General features: G+C 45.8%; 1 protein-coding gene across 1 annotated transcript in view; it reads right to left on the minus strand.

Moving 5' to 3' along the window:
- The window catches only part of CSMD3 (CUB and Sushi multiple domains 3), a 3,551,396-nt gene that overhangs the window by 361,241 nt on the left and 3,164,940 nt on the right, over positions 1–25,215 (minus strand). Inside the window, 1 exon segment of the mRNA XM_029591914.1 lies at positions 21,297–21,470. Coding sequence (XP_029447774.1) covers positions 21,297–21,470 — 174 coding nt within the window.

Below are 25,215 nucleotides of genomic sequence, written 5' to 3' on the forward strand. Positions count from 1 at the left end.
AAGTGTTGCAGCATGGACCGCTAACTGGGTGCACCGCTCTTGGACTGTGTGCAGACGGAACAGCGATGCCCGTGGCTTCAGGAGAAGCAGGACAAACTGGAATGGGGGAGTCCAGCACTCGGATTAGCGTAGGAACAGCAGGTACTGGGCTGGAACCGGGCACATTAAGGGCTGATGCCACTGGATGTTACGCTTGGGCTGAGTTCAGGGGTAGTGAACACCACCCAAAAGGGTGGCTCCAGGTGGAGAGAGACAGGGAAGGATGGAAACCGTGTCTGGGTCCTGGCTGGGTCAGGGCAGACAGCAAGTAGCAGTGTCTGGGTCTAGGCTGGGTCAGGGCAGGCGGCAGTTAGCAGGGTCTGGGTCCAGGCTGGGTCAGGGCAGGAGGCAGATAGCAGTGTCTAGGTTCAGGCTGGGTCAGGGCAGGAGGCAGAGCAAGGCAGGTCAGAAGGCCCGTAGGCCACACACACACAGAAGGCCCGTAGGCCAGACACCGTAAGCGGGGCAAGGCAGGTCAGAAGGCCCGTAGGCCACACACACACAGAAGGCCCGTGGGCCACACACACACAGAAGGCCCGTAGGCCACACACCATAAGCGGGGCAAGGCAGGTCAGAAGGCCCGTAGGCCACACACACACAGAAGGCCCGTAGGCCACACACCGTAAGCGGGGCAAGGCAGGTCAGAAAGCCCGTAGGCCAAACACACACAGACAGTAGAGCAGAGGGCCCGTAGGACCGCACGCACAGTAAGCAAGGCAGGGCAGGGCAGAAGGTCCGAAGACCATACACAGCACAAGGTAGAAGGCCCGAAGGCCGCGCAAGGCAAGGCAAGGCAAGACAAGACAAGGTAGAAGGCCCGAAGGCCGCGCAAGGCAAGGCAAGACAAGATAAGGTAGAAGGCCCGAAGGCCACACAAGGCAAGGCAAGACAAGACAAGGTAGAAGGCCCGAAGGCCACGCAAGGCAAGGCAAGGCAAGACAGAAGGCCCGAAGGCCACGCAAGGCAGGGCAAGGCAAGACAAGGTAGAAGGCCCGAAGGCCACGCAAGGCAAGGCAAGGCAAGACAAGGTAGAAGGCCCGAAGGCCACGCAAGGCAAGGCAAGGCAAGACAAGGTAGAAGGCCCGAAGGCCACGCAAGGCAAGGCAAGACAAGGTAGAAGGCCCGAAGGCCGCGCAAGGCAAGGCAAGACAGAAGACCCGAAGGCCACGCAAGGCAAGGCAAGACAGAAGGCCCAAAGGCAAGGCTAGGCAAAGCAAGGTCAAAGGACCACATGCACAGCAAGCAAGGAAGGCTAGAGCAGGGAGCCCAGGCGAGCTCGATGCCGAAGCACTGAGGCAACTGTCAGGCAGGGTTATAAGGGCACACCCAGAGCATAGAGTGGACAGAGGAGATAGACTGGGCCTGTCAGGAGAGCCAGCTCTAGAGGGACCCCTGGTGGTGAGGCGGTTGCACAGCAGCCATAGCCGTAACACTGGAGGTTCGCTGCCAAGTTCTAGTGGGGGAACTCCTGATTTTGTGCCCCTAGTAGTCCCTGAAAAGCCTCAAGTTGTCACTCTTGCAGTATTATGGGACATGATGGCTGGAATGACTAATGCTTTAAATGCTCTTAATGTTAAAATGGAGCATTCAATATTGCAGAATACAAACTTAAATTCTCAAATGCAGAATCAAATAAATTCTTTATCAGCTAAAGTTGTTGCATTAGAAGAGAAAGAATCTGGGACATTAGATTTCAAAGTGGCCACGGTTAGAGATAGAGAAATTCTTGCAAAAAGAATTGAAATATTGGAGAACAAAACCAGGCAATTGAACTTGCGGATGTTGAATTTTCCTAGAGTTATTGGGGAAACCCCGTTTACCACTTTGAAAAAGTTTTTGGTGGAAGTTTTGGAATATACGCAAGAAGAATTACCATCGATTAACAAGTGCTATTTTCTCCTTAGACCAGCTGCAACAAGCGCTGGTCAAAATTGGCAAGAGAATCTCACCGAAATAATTGAGAACTCCACTATTGAAATATTAGAAAGAGCAACGCTCCTGGTTTCTTTCATTTCTTTATCTGACTTACAAGGTGTAATGCGAAAATATTTTAGAAAATTTCCTATATCATTTATGAATGCCAATATTAAAATTTACCCTGATTTGGCCGCAAGTACACAAACTAGACGAAGGGGGTTTTTAGCTCTTCGTCAAGAGGTTATTGATTTAGGTTTTTCTTTTATGCTTAAATTTCCTTGTAAGTGCGTCCTAAAAAGGGGTATGTTCACATTTAATGATGCAAAATGCACATCTTATGAAAAATAGTACATGTGTACTTCTTAGCATTCATACTGATGTCTTCTTCTTTGTTTCCATAGCTCTCACCCAGGAAACCTACAGTCTCAGATGTGAAGCCCCAGGGACTAGAAGCCCTTTCAGCTTGATGCTCAGATGCATTGGAGAAAGGAGGAAGAGGAGGAGTAGAAGCAGCAGCATCAGGAGCAGAAGCCACAACAGCAGCAGTTTCAACACCTTGGGTAGTCCATGCCCTTCAACGCCAGCATAATCATCTCCAGCTTCATGGATGGTAATGTAATGCCATGGGAGAATGCAGCACAATTGTCACCTGCATCCAGTATATCACATGATCAGTGGGAGGAACAAGAGAGTCAGCCAACTCATCCTACAAGCCTGTCGATGACAGCATTGGAGCCACAGACAGCACCCCAGCAAACACCAACCCCATCACCTGCAGCACCAGCAATCGATCCTCCAGTGTAGGCCTCATTAGGCCACATAGAAAGAAAACACGGGCTCCAACTCCACCATATACGGGCAGAGATGACTACTTGAGGAGGGTTCAAGTTTCCCACACCCAGGCCATGTAGCAGCAGCAGCAGCAGCAGACAGCAGCATTATACAGTGCTTCACCAAGTTCCCATCCATCAACAATTTAACCACAGCACTCCTGCAACTAGTTCAGAATTTGCCTCAGCCAGCGTCGGTGCCAATATCCCCCTGGAAGAAGTCAACTTTGAGAAGCAGTCCCTGACTCACAGGATGGAGCCTGGATAGGCCACCAAAGGAAATTCAGCCCCCAGCCACCCAAAAGCCCCAGGAAGGAAAAGGACAATGAGCCATACAGTTGTATAGGCTTCAAAAAAATAACTCAAAGATGACTTATCCAAACAAGCCCGGCCACTCCTCTGTACAGAGTTCCTGTGTTGGCTAGATGGAAGAAGACTTCTGGGCCCATTCTGTCTACAGAGTTCCTGTGCTGGTTAGATGGAAAAATACTGCTTGGCCCATCCTGTCTATACAATAGGGGTGTGCATTTGTTTCCTACATATTTGTAATCCGCAACGTATAGGGACATATTCATTGTATTCGTGGGGAAGCGAAACATATCATGATTCCCCACGAATACAACAAATCTTCGCCAAATTATTCGGCCGTCTAAAGAGACAAATTTAAACAAATCCCCCACCCTCCTGACCGGTGGGAGGGTTTGTTTAAATTCGGCCATCCATTGCTCCTACCATGTGACAGGGCCTGACCAATGGCACCGGTAGCCCCTGTGACATAGAAGGTCAAAGACTATCGGTGCCATTTTGAATACCGGCAGCCGAGGGTGTGAGTGCAGGAAATGGCTCCCGGACCCCCTGCTGGACCACCAGGGAGTTTTGGTAAGTTTTGGGGGGCTCAGGAGGGTGGGGGGTTGTACTTAATTCAATTTTAGCCGGGAAACGAATAAGAATTAATGCATGTACGTATCGTTGCTGAATGCAACGTATCTGCCCCTGAAGAATACGAATCCCGAATGCAATGTATGGCGTCCCTCTGCACTTCCCTACTATACAGTTTCTATGCCAGTTAGATGCAAGAAGACTGCTGGGCCCATCCTGTCTACAAAGTTCCTGTGCTGGCTAGAGGAAAAATATTGCTTGGCCCATCCTTTCTTCAAGAATATAAGTGCACTTTTTTTAAAGCCCATTTTTGTGGGTAAAAGGCTGTTTGGCCCGCAGAAATGCTTTTGAAAGTTATCCTCTTACTTGTATATATAGGATATAAGATATCCAAGAAGGAAGCTGAAACTATGCACAGAAAGTGGCCTATGTAATAAAATTGCACTAACAAAGTTTTAGGGTACAAGTTAGTAACAATTTAATGTGCACAATATAACACTATTCAGTGTTTCATGCAATAAGTATTACCAATTGCACATTAAAATGTTGTGATGATGAAATATCTAAAGTATCAATCTAAAAACTATGCAATGCATACTAGATATCTGCCAAAGTTCTATGTGCTAATTACTGTAAAGTAACAGGATAAGTTAGCACAGAGGATTTCTTCTACCCTGAAACCACAAAACCAAAAGTGGCTCCTTAACAAATCTCCCACATTAACACTTTTCACCTGCAAAGCAGGAAACTCCCCATTTCCAAGAGAAACATCCTCCCCATGCCTAAAAGACATACTCATCAACTCTAAGAAGCATCTTTCCTGAATAACAGGACCTAGACACTTCAGTTAGCATGATCTTCACAAGCAGGAGGGACATCTGGATTGCTCAAAAGATGCTTCACCATATATAGTGAAGCACCTCCTAGTCCTAGCAGTCTTATTCATCAGCATCTCTAGTGCAGGCAGGAGGGCTTCACTATCCTGCCTTCACATAACAATCATGTTCCTTCACATTAGCAAGAACCTGGTTCCAGAGGGATGTATGGGGAAAGTGATCATTTTATTCATGGGAGGAGAGCTTCTCCAGGGACACTTCTAAGGAAGAGGCCTCTTGAGTGTGTGTGTGTGTGTGTTGCTATGTGTTGGGAGCAAAGTGCCTCCTGGAGGATGTTTCCTCTGAAGGAGAATGCTCTTCGGGTCAGGGGGATTCATCTCTCAGCGGGGTGCATTTCTCAAGGGGGTGGGGATTCTTCTACGCTGGAGAGAATGTACCTTCGTGGCTCAGGAGGGCCCCACTTTTTTCAGCAAGCTCAGGATGACAGAGAATCTCCTATACTAACTGCCCTTTCACTTTGGGCTGGTTAGCAGGGGGATTATGGACTACAGTGGACCTGGTAAAAATGTTAAATTTTTTGCACTTTACCATGCCCACATAAAATAACAAGCATGGAGAACATGCTATGCTGTTTCTCATAGGACCTATAAACTATAATTTGCATATGATGCTTTCTCATTCATATGCACAATAATTTTACCTCAACCTTGCTTAGTCTTGAGGGACCATATTAACATGCACATTAAGGACTTACTGCATAGCATGCGAGTTTTAGTGTGTACAAAAGGTCCTTAACATGCACATTAACATTTTTTGCATAGGCCCTAAGGGGCTCATTTACAATGTGTTGGTGTAACCTTCTAACTTGGGTTTATCTCATTGTGGCAGGCAGAAAATTTAGATTCTTTTGTATTGTCTGATAGAGCTGTTGTATACTACCATGGGGAGATAATTAAAATACAAAAAACAACAACAAAACTGTTTCTTCACTGAAATCACCAACTTGACAATTATTTCTGGTGCACAAAATAAAGTCACTTTATTGTAAAAACCAGTACAAAATAATAAAAAAAAAAAAAAACAGCTTATTTTTTTTAACATAAAATAAATCACTCACAGATATTCTTTACCACACAAGTATCTCATTAGAATCTTGCAAATTGTTCCATATTTTCTGAGATGATACTAGTCCCATTTAGCTGCAGCACATGTAGGAATTTACTAGTGCTGCTTGAAATCAGAGCATCATTTGGATTTTTCCCAGGTTATGATTTATTCCTTCCTCCTGGGAAGTAATTCTTCCACTTTGGTGCATTATTGAGTGAATAATGGATAGTTTCAACAATTCACTAAGGGGTAGATCTTAAAAGCCCTGTGCGAGTAAATCCTCCCGGATTTACGCGCGCAGGGCACTCTCTCGCTGGCGCGCCTATTTTGCATAGGCCGCCGGCACATGCAAAGCCTCGGGACACGTGTAAGTCCCGGGGCTTCGTAAAAGGGGCAGGAGGGGGCGTGTCCAGGGGCATGTCAGCCGGCCGGGGGCATGTCTGGGGGCGTGTCTGTGGTCAGGGGTCGGTCCAAGGCAGGTTCGGGGGCATGGCAACGGTTTGGGGGCAGGCCGGGAGGGCGGTCGTGAGTCCCCCGGCACTGCGGCCTGTGCCGGGGGATGCCGAAGTGGCGCGCACAAGTTATGCCTGCCTCAAGCAGGCATAACTTGTACAGCAAAGGTAAGGGGGGGATTTAGGTAGGGCTGGGGGGTGGATTAGATAGGGGAAGGGAGGGGAAGGTGGGGGGACACAGAAGAAAAGTTCCCTCCGAGGCCGCGCCGATTTCGGAGCGGCCTCGGAGGGAACAGAGGTAGGCTGCACGGCTCAGCGCGTGCAGGCTGCCGATTTTGTACAGCCTTGTGTGCGCCGACCCTGGATTTTATAAGATATGCATGGCTATGTGCGTATCTTATACAATCCTGCGTACTTTTGTTTGCGCCAACAAAAGTACGCGCGCGTGTACTTTTTAAAGATTTACCTCTATGTGAAGATAAAAAAATAATATAGGTCATACCTTATCAGAGGCTCAGACCTGTAAGTATGCTGGAAAGGTTTTACTTCACCTGAGCAGATGAAGTCTAATGAGGATTTTGTTGCAGCCATGTAGGGTCTGGATCTGTAGTTGTTCTTAGGATAATTCCTGAAAGCTATATCACAATCCACAAGGTCACCCAGCTGCCAATAACTGAAAACAAGCTGTTTCAGGAGCAGTTTCCACTCTAACTTGTCAATTTTAAAAACCCTACATGAGCCAATGCTGAGAGATACACGTGTGACTCGGCCTAGCACGTGCCACACAGATTTTAAAAACTGTGCGAGTATGTGCATTATTTCTCAGTACACACATAAACAATTTTTCACAAAAATGGAGCGGGGCATCTGGGTGGGGAATGGGTGGGCCAGGACTGCACCATGAAGTTAACGCGTAATTACCTGCATAAGCATGTGCCGAGGTTCTCTACTGCATAACTTTACTTCTGCTATGGACAGCATGTAAGTCCATATGTCCAAAGGGGGTCCCATTTGCGGTCAATATGGACATAAACAGAATTCAATGAGTTGAGTATATGTCCATATGTGCAAATAAAAATTTAAACCCCTCACCCTCCTTAATCCCCCCCCCCCCAAGACTTACCACAACTAACTGGTAGTCCAGCGGGGTCAGGACGCCATTTCTGACCAACTTTGCAAGGAGCACGTGACGTCGGCGTCACGTCGGAGTCACGCGGCGTCACGTGATTCCCCGCGGGGTCGCTTCCGGCACCCTCGTTCGGCCCAAAAGGAACTTTTGGCCAGCTTGGGGGGGCCTCCTGACCCCCCCAAGCTGGCCAAAAGTTCCTTTTGGGCCGAACGAGGGTGCCGGAAGCGACCCTGCGGGGAATCACGTGACGCCGCGTCACTCCGACGTGACGCCGACGTCACGTGCTCCTTGCAAAGTTGGTCAGAAATGGCGTCCTGACCCCGCTGGACTACCAGTTAGTTGTGGTAAGTCTTGGGGGGGGGGGGATTAAGGAGGGTGAGGGGTTTAAATTTTTACCTGACCCCCCCAAGCTGGCCAAAAGTTCCTTTTGGGCCGAACGAGCGTTCCGGCGCGAACCCGCGGGGAATCACGTGACGCCGCGTCACTCCGACGTGGCGCCGACGTCACGTGCTCCTCGCAAAAGATTTCAGAAATGGCGTCCTCACTCCTCGCTGGATCACCAGGGAGTTGTGGTAAGTCTTTGGGGGGGGGGGGGATTAAGGAAGGTGAGGGGTTTAAATTTTTATTTTGGATCAACAATCGCGATTTCCAACTTATTCAACATAGCTATGTTGAATAAGTTGGAAATCCGATCGTTTATGTCTCATCACTTTTTTAAGTTAAAAAAAAAAAAAAAGTAGCGTTTTACATTTATGTTCAATACGAATGCACACCCCTAATAAAAACTAATAGGCTACTCATTGGGGTTTTAAGGGTCGAGGGTAACAGGGTAAAATTTAGGTAGGTGGCTTAGGAAGTCTTCTCTTTTACTGAGGTGAACTGGGAGTGAACTAGGAAAAGTGCTATTGCGCCTGTGAGCATTCTTACTTAAATTCTCCCCACTTAGGGGGTTGATTTTAGTAGGTAAACATACGCACTGATTTTATAACATGTACACATAGCTGCACGCATGTTATAAAATACCATATCCGCACGCACATTCGCGCATGCAGGGGGGGGTGAATGTTTCAATTAGAATGGTGATGTGATTGGCCTTTTTCCCAGTTCCCTCCCAGTCCACTCCAATTAAGGAGATAGATGAGAGAGATTTGCATGCAACGATGGTAGTGCATGCAAATGTATCTTATGCATATTTATTACAGATATCCTGACAACCTGGCCTGTTTGTTAGGGATGTGAATCGTTTTCCATATCGTCTTAACGATAGAAATCGTGTGGCAGGGCAAGAAAATTGTCTTAGGCACGATTTTTTAGTTAAAAAATCGTTAAAAATCGTTTTTTCCGATTAGTGCGCACTAACTCGAGTTAGTGCGCACTAACGGGAGTTAGTGCACACTAACTGGGAGTTAGTGCGCACTAACTGAAAATGATACAATTTGACACTTTTCAGGTCAGTTAAGGTCAGTTTAGGAATGAATATGTATTCCTATTGGCTGCCCTCTTATTTATTCATGTTACCAAGTTTCCTACTGACAGTATATGGGGGATGGGAAATGGAAACAGTTGGTAGCTTGACAAAACAAGTAATGTGATCAGTCAATGTGACTAGAACTTGTGCCCTAACCCTGATACCAGGGGTATTGTGATCTTCCTGCACACAGTGCCCTATCCCTATTAATACCAGGAGTGTTGTGATCTTCCTGCACACAGTGCCCTATCCCTTATACCAGGGGTGTTGTGATCTTCCTGCACACAGTGCCCTATTCCTGATACTGGGGGTGTTGTGATCTTCCTGCACACAGTGCCCTATTCCTGATACCGGGGGTGTTGTGATCTTCTTGCACACATCCCGATATCAGGGATAGGGCACTGCATGCAGGAAGATCACAACACTCCTGGTATTAATAGGGATAGGGCACTGCATGCAGGAAGATCACAACACTCCTGGTATTAATAGGGATAGGGCACTGCATGCAGGAAGATCACAATACCCCGGAGGAGTGAGGGTCAGGCAGCTCTCCCCTGTCTGTGAAGCCAGCCTCTCACTAGTAATGCAGGGAGGGAGCTGTCTCAGACTTCACCATCTTCCCCCCCCCCCCCCTTACCCACACACCATTCACTAGCTGGGACATGGGGGAAGTCAGGAGTGAGGGTCAGGCAGCTCCCCCCTATCTGTGAAGCCAGCCTCTCACTAGTAATGCAGGGAGGGAGCTGTCTCAGACTTCACCATCCACCCCCCCCCCCCTCACCCACACACCATTCACTAGCTGGGACATGGGGGAAGTCAGGAGTGAGGGTCAGGCAGCTCCCCCCTGTCTGTGAAGCCAGCCTCTCACTAGTAATGCAGGGAGGGAGCTGTCTCAGACTTCACCATCCTCCCCCCCCCCCTCACCCACACACCATTCACTAGCTGGGACATGGGGGAAGTCAGGAGTGAGGGTCAGGCAGCTCCCCCCTGTCTGTGAAGCCAGCCTCTCACTAGTAATGCAGGGAGGGAGCTGTCTCAGACTTCACCATCCTCCCCCCCCCCTCACCCACACACCATTCACTAGCTGGGACATGGGGGAAGTCAGGAGTGAGGGTCAGGCAGCTCCCCCCTATCTGTGAAGCCAGCCTCTCACTAGTAATGCAGGGAGGGAGCTGTCTCAGACTTCACCATCCACCCCCCCCACCCTCACCCACACACCATTCACTAGCTGGGACATGGGGGAAGTCAGGAGTGAGGGTCAGGCAGCTCCCCCCTGTCTGTGAAGCCAGCCTCTCACTAGTAATGCAGGGAGGGAGCTGTCTCAGACTTCACCATCCGCCCCCCCCCCTCACCCACACACCATTCACTAGCTGGGACATGGGGGAAGTCAGGAGTGAGGGTCAGGCAGCTCCCCCCTGTCTGTGAAGCCAGCCTCTCACTAGTAATGCAGGGAGGGAGCTGTCTCAGACTTCACCATCCTCCCCCCCCCCTCACCCACACACCATTCACTAGCTGGGACATGGGGGCAGTCAGGAGTGAGGGCCAGGCAGCTCCCCCCTGTCTGTGAAGCCAGCCTCTCACTAGTAATGCAGGGAGGGAGCTGTCTCAGACTTCACCATCCTCCCCCCCCCCCCCCCCTCACCCACACACCATTCACTAGCTGGGACATGGGGGAAGTCAGGAGTGAGGGTCAGGCAGCTCCCCCCTGTCTGTGAAGCCAGCCTCTCACTAGTAATGCAGGGAGGGAGCTGTCTCAGACTGGTATCAGGGTTAGGGCACTGTGTGCAGGAAGATCACAACACTCCTGGTATTAATAGGGATAGGGCACTGTAAGAGATGACTGTAGTAGATTGAATAAAGATCTGATGTTTCTGCTCTCCTCACACCAAACAAAAACAACACACAAGCAGAGAAGCCCTTCTTACAAAGCTGAGCTAGTGAGTTAAGTAGGAGGAAAAGTAAACATACTGGTGCCAGTGTGGCTACTTAAAAAATACACTTACCAACAATCAATTACATATATTTGAACTGTGTACAGTTCCAGCCAGGACCACCTTTCTAAAATGCACAGTGATTGGCAAATTCAACATGCACTAGCATTTCAGGTGCCTGCTAACAAAAATAATAAACAAACAAGTTCTAGTCACGTGAGTGCTGATCATGACATTACTTTTTTTGTCAAGCTTCCAACTGTTTCCATTTCACATCCCCCCAACCATATTGGTAACATCAATAGATAAGAGCACAGCCAGCCAATAGGAATACATACATACATATTCATTCCTAAGTGACCTTTACTGACCTGGGAAGTGTGAACACTTTGTTTCATTTTCTGTTGGTGTTCATTAGTTTCCAGTTCCATTTCCCATCCCCCCAACCATCACCTCAGTGGTAACCTTGGTAACATCAATAGATAAGAGGGCAGCCAGCCAATAGGAACACATATTCATTCCTAACTGACCTTCAGTGACCTGGAAAGTGTTTATTTGTATCATTTTCAGTTAGTGCGCACTAAATCGAGTTAGTGCGCACTAACGGGGAGTTAGTGCGCACTAACTCGAGTTAGTGCGCACTAACACTATTTAACGATTTTTAACGATAAATCGTTAGAATTTCTATTGTATCGTGTTCTATAACGATTTAAGACAATATAAACATTATCGGACGATAATTTTAATCGTTGAAAAACGATTCACATCCCTACTGTTTGTGGCTCTCAAGGATCAAAGTTAACCACGCCTGAAATAGCAACCTACATGTTTAACTCTTAGCTCCACCCTGGAACACTCCTAGACTGTCCCCTTTTGCATAGGTAAATATGCATGCAAAAGCTAAAATACGGCACATTTTTATGTTTATAATATAGCATGTATAAGCCACTAATGCTGATTTTACAAGCATTAACTTCTCTGAATATTCATCTCTAAGGATTTAGGGCCTATATTAACACTGTTGGCACTTTTCTTCAGCATCACTAAAAGCTGCAGTACAGAAAAATGCACTTTTTTTTAACTGAAGATACCTTAAATAGTGCATAAAATTTTAGTAGTATGAAAATGAACAGGATGGAGGATGTAAATCATTTCAGGCAAATCAATGAGCTAAGCCATAGAAAATGGCTATCTAGCCTACATTGCATTTTAAATTTATTGTTGAGGTAAATTTGATTGCATGGTTCTTATTCAGCTCCACAAATTTGAAAATGTATGTTTTTCCAAAGGTTGGGCATTGTCTTACCATTATGTTCACATTTAGACAGTTTTTATAGACTCCCCAGCTGTCCATTCTTTCAATGGGTAAAAGTTCTTTACACAATCTTTTTTTAAACAATTTGTTTGTTTTTTTTTTGTTTTAGAATACTTTCAAAGATAATCTTGAAAATCACAATGTAGTGATTCAAATTGAATTAGAAATAAAAGAAAAACACTGTTCAATTACAAATCAATTATGATGCAAAATTATGTTTACTATAAGTAAAAGGGATCCAAGAAAAAAATATAATTTAAGTGAAAAGAAATATAAGAAAATTCATGCATGAAACAAAATAGGAAAAACAGATTTAAAACACCACATTGAATTAATTCTTAATGTTCTTAAGTATCAACTGAGTAAGACAGAATAAAAAATCCTGAAGAAACAGATTTCAATTTCTGATGCTTATTTTTATAGAAACATTCCACATGAATCAGCTCAAAAAACATATGCAATTTATATCAAATTTGTCCTTGCATGTGTGCCTACAGAAAAACAAAGCTTCAGACTGGAATAGAGCTGGGCAGAGATCCAAAAACTTTCACCTCCTAGCCTGCAAAATAGATTTGTAAATACTTGTACTTTATTTAAAAAACAAAACAAAACAGAACATCCTTAAAAAAAAAGAAAGAAAAAATAATCTTAATACCCAGTTCCTTCCTTACTCAAATTCAAAAGTAAAAAACATGGCCTTCCCCAAAGCTATCCACTTCACTATCTCAAGCTCCTGGGTCAATTAAAAAAAGAGAGATGAACACCCAAAAACTAAGCTTGGTGCTTTTTCTTAGAACTGGGTGAATAATTCTCTGCAGTAATTGAGAGGAACTTGTCTTAGAATGTTTCTAAAAAATATATCCTGAATAAATCAACAGATAAAATATTTGAACCACAGGAAAATTCATGAAGTGCAATATTTATGGAGTTCTCCCATCTCTAACAAAGGGGAGGAATTATAGAGGAAAATTAGTTCTTACCTGGTAATTTCATTCCTGTAGTACCAAGGATCAGTCCAGACTGCTGGGTTATGCCTCCCTTCCAGCAGATGGAGTCAGAGAGAAACTGAAAAGGCACCTCCCATATACCCTGGTGTGCCACCTGCAGTCCCTCAGTATAATCGATATCAAAGCAGAATAAATATAATATAATATATGGTAATAACCAATGACTAGATCAATGTGAACAACAACCCGTGAATAAACAACTTCTGAATCAAATATGAACTGTCAATAAAAGATCGATGTGACATCTGTCAAGATGCTCTGACAAAAATCTGTAAGAAAGAAATACCAACAGAATCAGACTAGTGGGACTCGTACACTGTGGGCGGGCATCTGGACTGATCCTTGGTACTACAGGAACAAAAATTACCAGGTAAGAACTAATTTTCCTTTCCCTGTACATACCAGGATCAGTCCAGAATGCTGGGATGTACCCAAACTGCCCTAAATGGGGTGGGACCTCGAGATTCCAGCTCTAAGCACACTGCTGCCAAACGAATCCATCTTCGGATCCCGAACATCCAAACCGTAATGCTTGGCAAACGTGTGTAAAGATTTCCATATAGCCACCCTGCAAATCTCCTGGGGCAATACACAGTTACTCTCCACCCAGGAAGCTGCCTGTGAGCGAAGAGAATGAGCCTTAAGCCCCTCCAGAACAGTACGCCCTTGACCAATGTAAGTTGCAGCAATAGCGCATTTCAACCAGCGGGCAATGGTAGTTTTAGAAGCTTTAGACCCTTTCTTCGGACCATTTCACAGAACAAATAGATGGTCAGACAGCCTAAAAGGATTGGTAACCTCCAAGTACTGCAGGAGGACCCTTCAAACATCCAACCTCCTAAGATCCTTCTGCCGAGGATCATGCCTACCCTCATCCGAGAAAGCCGGCAACTCCACTGTCTGGTTGACATGAAAGGTCAAAACTACCTTAGGCAAAAAGGAAGGAACAGTGTGAAGAGAAACTCCCAAGCCAGAGATACGCAGGAACGGCTCCCTACAGGACAATGCCTGAAGCTCGGAAATTCGCCTAGCTGAGCAAATAGCCACCAGAAACACCGTTTTAAGTGTTAAATCCTTCAGTGTAGATCTCTTTAAAGGCTCAAAAGGCAAACTACACAGACCATGAAGAACCAAATTCAGATTCCAAGATGGACAGATAGACCGTACCGGCGGCGGTAGGTGTTTGACCCCCTTCAAGAACCTGGCCACGTCCAGGTGAAGGGCGAGGGAAGCACCGTCAACTTTACCTCAAAAACAGCCCAAGGCTGCTATCTGTACTCGAAGTGAGTTGTATGACAATCCTTTCTTTAGACCGTTCTGTAAGAAGGCAAAAATATGACCAATGGTGGCCTGTCATGGGGACACATTCAACCCTCAACACCACGAGTCAAACACCTTCCAAACCCTAACATAGGTGACGGAAGTAGAGGTTTTACGAGAGTGTAGGAGAGTAGTGATAACTGCCTCCGAATAACCCTTCTTTCTCAATTGCTGCCTCTCATAAACCAAGCTGCTAGACAAAAGCAGCTTGGCTTATGAATATACTAGGCCCTGCCGAAGCAGATGAGGCAGATGACCAAGACGTAAAGGACCGTCCAGTGCTAGGTTGATCAGATCCATGAACCACAGCCTCCTTGGCCACTCTAGAGCTACCAGAATGATGTGTCCCATGTGGGATTTGATCCGGCACAATATTTTCCCCACCAGCAGCCATGGAGGAAACACATAAAGAAGAATGCGTGTGGGCCAAGGAAGAACCAGAGCATCCACACCTTCCGAGCCATGCTCCCTTCTGTGACTGAAGAAGCGCGCTGCTTTTGCATTGAGGCGGGTTGCCATCAAGTCTAATATGGGGGTCCCCCACCATTGGATGATAAGCTGCAGGGCCTCGTTCAACAGTTCCCACTCTCTGGGATCTAGCTGTTGATGACTGAGAAAGTCCGCTTGAACATTGCCGACCCTGGCTATGTGAGATGCCGCTATACGAGACAGGTGTCGCTCCGCCCAATCCATCAACCTGCTTGCCTCGGAGGCTACCAGACAACTCTTTGTGCCCCCTTGTCGGTTTATGTAAACTACAGTGGTTTCATTGTCAGAAAGAACCCAAACTGCTTGGTGGTGAACCAGCAGAAGGAAGTGGTAGAGCGCCAAATGAACCACCCTGGTTTCCGAGCGATTGATGGACCACTTGGACTGTGGCAGTGTCCAGAGGCCCTGTGCAGACTGAGACTGACAAACTGCCCCCCAACCCATCGTCAGGATGATCCATTGAGGGGGCTCCAGGTCCACACCCTTTAGAAAATGATCCGAAATCAACCACCAGTCCATGCTGGACCTGGCCGGCTCGAAGAGTGGTAATGGTATCTGAAACTCTTCCGATTTTGGATCCCAACGAGAAAGTAGCGCCCTTTGCAAAGGGCGCATATGAGCAAAAGCTCATGGAACTAACTCCAGTGTGGATGTCATATAACCAAGAACCTGCAAATAATCCCATACCACGGGTAAAGGAAGAGCTAACAGACGACGAACATGAGACATTAGTCACTCCATCCTCCCCTGTGGTAGAAAGACCTTGCCCAAGCTGGTGTCGAAATGCGCCCCCAGAAATTCCAATCTCTGGGAGGGAACCAGCTGGCTCTTGGAGTAGTTGACAACCCAGCCGAGAGAATCCAGACGGTGCAAAACCGACTGTACTGTATTCTGGCAAAGTATCCGTGATTTCGCTCAGAAGAGCCAATCGTCCAAGTAGGGGTGTACCAAAATACCTTCCCTGCGAAGGCTCGCTGCTACCACCTCCATGACCTTGGTGAAGACCCTCAGTGCCGTTGCCAGTCCGAATGGCAGAGCACAGAACTGGCAATGTTTCCCCAGTATCATGAACCTGAGAAACCGCTGATGAAAGTCTCGAATCTCTATGTGGAGATATGCTTCTGTTAGGTCCAAAGAAGCCAAAAATTTGCCTTTGTGGATGGCCGCAATGACTGATCTCAATGTCTCCATCCGGAAGCGTGGAATGCGCAAAGTCCTGTTTACCTGCTTCAAGTCCAATATCGGACGGAAAGTGCCCTCCTTCTTGGGCACGATGAAGTAGATGGAATAGCAACCGGTACGCTGCTCGGCCGGGGGAACCGGAACAATGGCTCCCAGGGTCTGCAAACTTGTTGCTTTGTCGAAGAACCACTGGGGGAAATGAGGAACAAGTCGCGGAGGGGCCGTGCAAAATCCAAAGCGTAGCCATGATTTATAATATCGAGGACCCACTGGTCTGAGGTGATCCTGGCCCATTCCTCCCGAAAGTGGAAGAGACGTCCCCCGACCACCGGAACTGAGGGATGGGCCACGTTTCTTCATTGGGACAGCTTATTGCTGGTGAAGGCATGCGAGGCGCCCGATCTCTGAGGCTGCCTGCCATGAAAGGAATGGGTCCATGCTTCAGATCTTGCGGGTGGCTGTCATGCAGTGTAAGAGGAAGAGCCCCTCCCCAAGTGGAAGTGGCGTTGTCCTCGGAAGCGGCTGCGAAACAATCTGGGAAAACGAAAGGACCTGGGCTTGTCCTCCAGTAACTTGTAGACCTTGTTCTCCCCCAAGGAGCGAACCAGCTGTTCCAATTCATCGCCAAATAAGAGCTTGCCCCAAAAAGGAAAAGCGCCCAATTGCGACTTAGAAGAGGCATCTGCCACCCAATTACATAGCCAGAGAATCTGCCTTGCCAAAACTGCAGAAGCCATAGTGCGGGCCAAAGTGTGGAGAAGATCATACAAAGTATCCACGGTATAAGCTACCACCGATTCCATGCGGTTCGCTTGTTCCGCTTCTTCTGGAGGAAGATCCTTTGCCGAAGCATCTGTTGAACCCAGCATAGGGTAGCTCTCTGCATCATACTGCTGCAAACCGCAGCCCGCACTCCTAATGCTGAAACCTCAAAAATGCGCTTGAGCAAAACTTCCAGCTTCCGATCCTGAAGATCCTTGAGCACCGTGCCACCCGTAACAGGAATGATGGTATGTTTGGCAATGGCTGTGACTGCCTAGTCCACCTTGGGAATCTTAAGGAGCTCCAAGGACTCCATAGGCAGTGGATAAAGCTTGTCCATAGCTCGGCTGACCCGTAGGGTAGCTTCTGGGTTACCCCATTCCCGGGAGACGATCTGAAAAAGTTTTGGATGAAAAGGAAAAGTTTGCGGTGGAGCTCGGAGTCCCGACAAGACCAAGTCTCCCGGCGAGGTATCCGTAGTAGTCTGTGGCCCCGGAATTTCCAATTTCTGAAGGACATGCGCAATTAATGGGTCCAGCTCCTCCTTATGGAACAAATGGAGTATCTGTGGATCGTCTCCCTCCGCACTGCCCACATCATCACCCAGGTCCTGAATGATAGGGTCTTGAGAAGCAGGATCCATAGCCGAGGCCGGAATAAGGGGTCCAGAACTTTGGACAATACCAGGCGCTCCCGATCTGGAGCTGTCATGGAATGCTGGGCCCTTCAAAATCTTAGGAGGGACAGGAGACCGATTTTCCCAGTCAGATTCTGCCTCCATATAAGCCTTATGGAGAAGCACAACAAACTGGGAAGAAAAGGGGTGAGGTCTCTTTGAGGACCCCCCACTGGAGAAAACTGTGGGAGACCCGAGTCCAGCTGAAAATCGCAGTGTCCCTGAGGACTGACAGGCGGCGGTGACAAGGGAGGGAAATCCTCCCCCTCCCCCATAGAAGCTGCATCAGTATCGGGCCGATCCAAGATGGCCACCGCCAGCGCCGATGGAGGCAAAATGGCCGCCTCCTCCGAGATCGGGAGCATGCTCGGTCCCTGTCTGTGAGGGAGCGAAACAGTTTTAAGTCCCCTCTGGCGCGGCAGGGCTCCTCCCCTGCCCGAAATCGGCCGCCACGAAGGAATGCACCGGGAGCAGAGGCCTTCGCCATGAAGGAATGCACCGGGAGCAGAGGCCTTCACTGGAGAGCCGGTAACCCGGCTCCCCACATCCGTACAAACGGCCTCCTGTGGCATCACAGAAAGGCGCGAAATGGCGCAAAAATCTGCCGGGTGGCAGGCGACCCTGTCTGGAGGCCCTAGAGAGCACGGCAGGCGTGGGGCAAATAGGATCATAGAAATAACCTTGAGTGAGTAAAAATAATCACTGTCAGCAAAACTGCTCTTTCTTAATTTTTTTTTTCAAGAAAAAACTTTACTGAGCAAACATAAGTATAGAGCCTGTAGAGGAATAAAACCTCTCTGAAATGACAGCCTCCGAGGGATGCAGCGTCTCTGGAGGTGAGGGGGAGATTGACCGGCCCACAGATGAATCCTCCCCCTTCTACTCACTGGGCAGGGGACCAAGAGTACTCCGGGAACAGGCTTCCAGGGCTCCAATTTTCCCTTTTTTTTTTTTTTTTACAGAAGAATTGATCTAGTCAGAGGATTCCCCATAAATAAATCAAACCTGACACCAAAAGGATAGAGGAACCCTTCCCAATTTGAAGATGATCAGGACCGCAGGTTATGCACTCTCCATCTGCTGGAGTCAGAGAAATACTGAGAGACCGCAGGTGGCACACCAGGTTATATGGGAGGTGCCTTTTCAGTTTCTCTCTGATTCCATCTGCTGGAAGGGAGGCATAACCCAGCAGTCTGGACTGATCCTGGTACATACAGGAAACTCTATGTTGATTCATGGATGTCTCACTCAGGAAAAAGGGGCAATGATGTGATGTTTATTCATCAGGATCTCATTGTCACAGAAGGGAAAAAAAAGTTACAACACTCATCTCAAAATGACAGAAATTTCAAAGTGATGTATCTCCTTCTCCATGTTGACGATGTGAGCTTCATATGAATGGATTCCTGAAGGAACTAGATAGGGATGTGAATCGTTTTAGGACGATTAAAATTATCGTCCGATAATTTTAATATTGTCTTAAACCGTTATGGAACACAATACAATACAGATTCTAACGATTTATCGTTATAAATCGTTAGAATCGTGAGCCGGCACACTAAAACCCCCTAAAACCCACCCCCGACCCTTTAAATTAAATCCCCCACCCTCCCGAGCCCCCCCCCAAATAACTTAAATAACCTGCGGGTCCAGCGGCGGTCCGGAACGGCAGCGGTCCGGAACGGGCTCCTGCTCTAAATCTTGTCGTCTTCAGCCGGCGCCATTTTCCAAAATGGCGCCGAAAAATGGCGGCGGCCATAGACGAAAAAGATTGGACGGCAGGAGGTCCTTCCGGACCCCCGCTGGACTTTTGGCAAGTCTCGTGGGGTCAGGAGGCCCCCCACAAGCTGGCCAAAAGTTCCTGGAGGTCCAGCGGGGGTCAGGGAGCGATTTCCCGCCGCGAATCGTTTTCGTACGGAAAATGGCGCCGGCAGGAGATCGACTGCAGGAGGTCGTTCAGCGAGGGTTCCGGCGCCTCGCTGAACGACCTCCTGCAGTCGATCTCCTGCCGGCGCCATTTTCCGTACGAAAACGATTCGCGGGCGGGAAATCGCTCCCTGACCCCCGCTGGACCTCCAGGAACTTTTGGCCAGCTTGTGGGGGGCCTCCTGACCCCCACGAGACTTGCCAAAAGTCCAGCGGGGGTCCGGAAGGACCTCCTGCCGTCCAATCTTTTTCGTCTATGGCCGCCGCCATTTTTCAGCGCCATTTTGGAAAATGGCGCCGGCTGAAGACGACAAGATTCAGAGCAGGAGCCCGTTCCGGACCGCTGCCGTTCCGGACCGCCGCTGGACCCGCAGGTTATTTAAGTTATTTGGGGGGGGGTTCAGGAGGGTGGGGGATTTAATTTAAAGGGTCGGGGGTGGGTTTTAGGGGGTTTTAATGTGCCGGTTTTTCGATTTTTTCGATTTTTCACGATTTTTAACGATTTTTCACGATATTTTACCCCCCCAAACGGCAACAATACGATTCCCTCCCCCTCCCAGCCGAAATCGATCGTTAAGACGATCGAGGACACGATTCACATCCCTAGAACTAGACACATTTCTATGAGTGACAAGGTATCTATGTTGTTTTCCTTCCATTGACATATGCATTGCAGCATGGCAGATATTAGCTGTAGAGTCAGAATGCTGGTTTTGAAATACAGAGTTTTATGAAGTTGGTCTCTCACCAAAAAAGGATGTGGGATTCAGATAATTTTGAATCCATTGATGAATATCCTTAGAAACACAGGTCATGTTGGGCATTTCATAGGTTCCCCACTGTGTAACCTTCTACAAAAGCTAAGTTCACAAACATGCTTGCAGTTGCAGTTTTATAGTTATTTTTCATGGGGGCTTATGAATGAACTGATATGAGATAGCCCACAACTGAACTTTTAATTCCATTTGAAAATTGGAAAAAAATAGTAATTCAGTGAGTTTTCTCACTGCAATCCTTTCTTTCTATGTGTCCTTTATACATGTTTTTGTTAAATAGTACTTTGGTACTTCTTCTTTTTACTGTTTTATGATTGTGGGGACTGCCTGAGTGTATCCCTTTGGATTTTTTACTTGCTATTTTTAGTGTTCCATCAGAGCACAGTCCATTTCTGCATTTAACCTTGAACTCCTCCTTCAACCAATAGATCAAGTATTCAAGTTAAACAGAAAGTGCAAAAAACAAGTTTTGCATTTCAAAGGGGGTGGATGGTAGGGAATGAGCCCCTTAGATACTAGTTGGTAGACTTCAGATTAGTCAGCTGGCACCATTTTCAATTTAACAAGGATTCAGAAGGAGTAGGGCGGCAGGATTGCTGCTACCTTTCATTTATCATTCAGAGTTTTGGGCGGCTGGTGCCTGTAATCTGTCACTTGGAGTAGGAGAAGAATCTACACCTGTAATACATCACTTCTAGGGGGTTCCGACACCTGTGATTTGTCACTTATGGTTGGCGGGGGAAGGGGGGAGGGATAAGGGCATAGCAGCCCCTGCTGTTCACCTTGCAGAATTGCATCCTCTGTTGGACAATCATTATCACTACCAAGAACACCAATGCATTACCAGCAGCAGTAAAACCCATGAGCTGCCAGCAGCAGAAAAGCATCAGCATTAAAGGATCTGAAAAATGGTTTTAATGCCATTTTTATTAAATATTATAAATATTATTTAATAAATCAGGCATTAAAATTGGTAACATCCATGTTAAAATTGCCCATTAGCCTGCGTTGATAGATGGGTTTTGATGTTAAATTGCAGTAAGGGCATTATTTTACAAAATTGCATATTTCTGTTGCAACTACTTTATAATTATTAAAAGCATAAATACATGAGAGTCATTTATTATTCTGTATATATATACATATATATGCTATATATGTTTGTACAGGACATAATCATGAAATGTTTTATGGTAAATAGAATGAAGAGTACTAACATGTAGTTAATGTGATTTTTTTTAGCATGCTTACTTACGCACACAGGTGGGCAGCTGTCCAGACCAGTTGTGATCTTGTTGACAAATTCGTACAGAAGAGCCAATCAATCGAAAACCTGGGCTGCATTGATATACAACTGTGTCTCTGTACCCATAATTCTCTCCAATAACTTGGCCATTGACTATAAGTTCTGGAGTTCCACAGTGACCTGCTGTAATTGGAAAAAAAACCAAATGCAACTTGATAAACATAAACCTATTACTTTTAAATGAATAATACTTTCTGAAAATATCTACAGTCATGTTCTGATACCTTTTTCCAAACTTTTCAAAATAAATAGTGTTCTTTTATTGAGATCGATTAAAAAAAATAATGATTGTGGTCCAAATTTCTTCCCATAATTCAGATATTTCCTTACATGCAGGGGTTAACATTGGCAGTCACACTCCTCCAATTACCAAACACACAGAGCAAAATATAGTGGGAAATAAGGCCACAGCCTTATTTAAATTATAAAGCATTACTGGATAATATTCAGAAAAGTGGTTAGTGGACAAGTTATCAAGCTAAAATTTCCCAGATAACTTGTTCAGTATATTCAGCGGGATATATGCCCCACTAAATATACTATCCTAAAGTTATCCAGCTACATATAGCTGGATAACTTTATCCTAACTGGCCATTGCTTAAATAAGGACAGTTAGGCCTAAAGTTATCCAGCCTTGTGTGGCTGTATAACTAGCTTCTTAATGGATATCTTCAAAAATATCCCATTAAGTATCACTCCAGTAAAAAAAAATAAAATAAAGTGTCATGGGCCTCCTGGCCCAATTTCAATGGCCTGACAACAAAAGTCTTATCTAGATATAATTTAGCTCGATAATTGGATGAATATTCCAAATTTGCTATTTAGATGGATATCTTTGGAGTTGTCCAAATAAGGGGTTATTTTCTAAACCCTTATCGCATGTGTTAGGGCCCTAACGCACGCGATAAGGCCATATCACATGCAAAAAGGACCTTTTTTCATGCAATATGATGCAAATTAGGGGGAGGGGAGGAGTCAGAGTGGGGAGGGGCAGAGTCGGTGGTGTTTTCGCTGCCGGCAATAATGTTACTAACATTATTGTCGGCAGTAGCGTACCAAATAACTACACCTTTTATGATGTTGCTATTCGGTGTGAAAACCGGCAGCCGGCGCCCCGCAGTGGTGCGAAGGCTGCGGGCTTTCGCAGGACTGCCCCCACTTCCCCCCCCGACCCCTGTTTTCGCAGGATTCACCATTCTGCGAAAGAATGGTGAATTCGGGCCTAAATGGCTTTTGATTATTGATATCCACATGTTTCTGCAATACAACCATAATAATCAACAATATTCAACAAGTACTTCAACCCCATTTTGGCTGCCAAATATCTGTCATTGAATTCCCTTATCTATACTTTCTAGCCTTAACAATTGAAACATAAGAGTTATCAGTCCAAGACTAAGGCTGCCCGCCCTACTGGTGACAAATTGACCATAATGGCATGCAAATTACCCTTCAGATCACCTCTATCATACTGAAAACCTGTGGTCACACTAGGCTGACCAGGTTCTAGAACCCCAGAAACACAGCTAGAGCTGCAAAATCCCATCATTCTACAATTTTATCACTCATAAAATCCTGGGTCTCATGGAGCCAGCCCAAAATGATACAGCACCTATTCTTACGCTGCCCATTAGAAGGCTGGAATGTCAAAACATCTTGAATGCTGCAACAAAAAACCCATGCCTTATTATCACTTTTGCATTGTTAAGAGCTCCATGATAAATTCCCACTCCAAGGAATACATCTGATGTTACCACAACCTTGTGTAGGTGGGAACTGGCTAGTGGCCTTGCTCCTCTCAAATTACCCTTCCCCACTCTAGCAGATTTCTTCCTAAGTAAGACAATTTCCATTGGTAAGAGCCAAGTGAAAGAAATCAGCTCCACCATGTTAAAACAAACCTGCTGACTCAGGGGCTTCCCTTACTGAGTCACACTTATAGATTGTAATACCAACCCTTGGAAATATGAAACATCTTTACAAAATTTTCTAATATAAACTTGCAAATGCCTTGCCTTACATTCTATATCGATCTACCAGTTTTTGTTCTGTTTTTAGGTATAGAGCTGTGTATGGAGTGAACTAGGAGGGACTGCACCACCAGAGTTTCCCCAAGAACTAAGAAGTTGTGAAATTGTATGCACTGAGCTCAAAAGTAAGTGGGACATAGTTATTTGTGCAGTTTAATCCAGCATGGATGAAGTATTGTACATACATTTATTTCTTTCATTAAGATATGAATATAAGGAAGCAGGCGATACAGTTGACCATGACAGGCTTGTCAAGACACATTGTTTAATTAATTATTTCCTAGACATTCATAAACGTGGTCTTAATAGCAGAGAAGCAGACTTTACTTCAGAGATGTTACAGTTCCTTCTGTGTGACTAACCCATAAATATCTATCTTATCTAAACAGAAATAGGCCAGCACTGTTACTGTGAAGGAAAAAGAAAATATAATTTTGCAAAGAAAGTATAAACCCTAAATAACATAGCTGCAAGTGTCCCAGGTTCTGAGTGAGACTTTTTGTTATTCTTGTATCCTAACGCATCAGGGTATTTTTAGTCTTGTTGCCACTATTTAAAATCATCAACCCTACAGTTACCAAAACACATGAAGAGAGGTGTAAAAGAGATGGATCTACATGGTTTCATTTAAAAAACAGTCACATGGCAGCTCTGACACAAACACATCACCACACCCATACACATATCAAAATATCACTTTGATTATTAACCTGAAATAAAGCAAAAAATATTGTGTAGAAGATATGCATGTGTTTGTTTTACTCATTTATTAATACAAATATGGTAATATTTGTATGGGCTGAGCATTTGGTTATCATGTTAAGGTGATTTGGTTCAGTATTGTACATTTGTGTCAATGTATGTTTTATTATTTCTAATTTATATTGTTGCTGGGAGTTTGACTGAATTATTTCTGTGGGTTTATGGAATATAATGGCTATACGTGTTTAATGGTGTTGAATATTGCTGTTGTATAGTAATGATATACAGTTGTGTTATGCAGTAGTACTTTTATTATGTAGCATTTATTTATGTAATTGTGTTGTATGGTGTTTAATTTTTTTGTTGTATGACATTACAGTTACATCATATATATTCATAGGGTTTTGTTCAGTGGATAATACATACACAATAAATATGCCACACAGGAAAGAATCCAATGAAACCAGTGACCTCTAAATATTCACTTTGTTAGTTGAAAACACCCTGTTAGTGTAAAGGAGGAAAATACTTCTGATAGCCAGCAGTGAGTAATTCAGATCATTTAAAATGGCTTGAAATGGTGATAAGTCTCAAAAAACCTTCTAGTGATTCAATGAAAAATCTTTATAAGCAAGAACTTGTGTTTCAAAAATTAATGGACTATGTAATCATTCATTCAATTGTCCAAATCAGTGGAAACATTCTTTAAAAGTATCCAGTGTGGCCAGCATTTCACATAAGTGATGCATCAGAGATTTGCTGAAAGTTATGAAACAGCAAATACCAAAACTATTTTAAGATGATTCTCCTTAATCAATTTATGTATAGTGGTCAGAGATTGACAAATAGGTGGGCCTGACCGGGATTGCCAGAGCCCACCCATAACCGAAGCGCTGCCCCACTCCCCCGCCGAGGACGGCTTCCCGACAAAAGGGGGGGAGGAGAGGTGCACGCCGACGTGGCAGCACCAGCATGCGAATGAGCCACCACCTGTCCCCTGTGCACGCAAGAGCGCGATGATGTGGGGCTAGGCCACGCCCCAGTGCCGCGCACAGGAAGAGCTTCGGCGACGCCGCCAATGACATCATTGGCCCTTTAAAGGACCGCGACGGAGGACAGGACCCCCCTTTCCTCCC

This window comes from Rhinatrema bivittatum, chromosome 2 (genome assembly GCF_901001135.1).
Source record: "Rhinatrema bivittatum chromosome 2, aRhiBiv1.1, whole genome shotgun sequence".
Lineage (NCBI taxonomy): Eukaryota > Metazoa > Chordata > Amphibia > Gymnophiona > Rhinatrematidae > Rhinatrema > Rhinatrema bivittatum.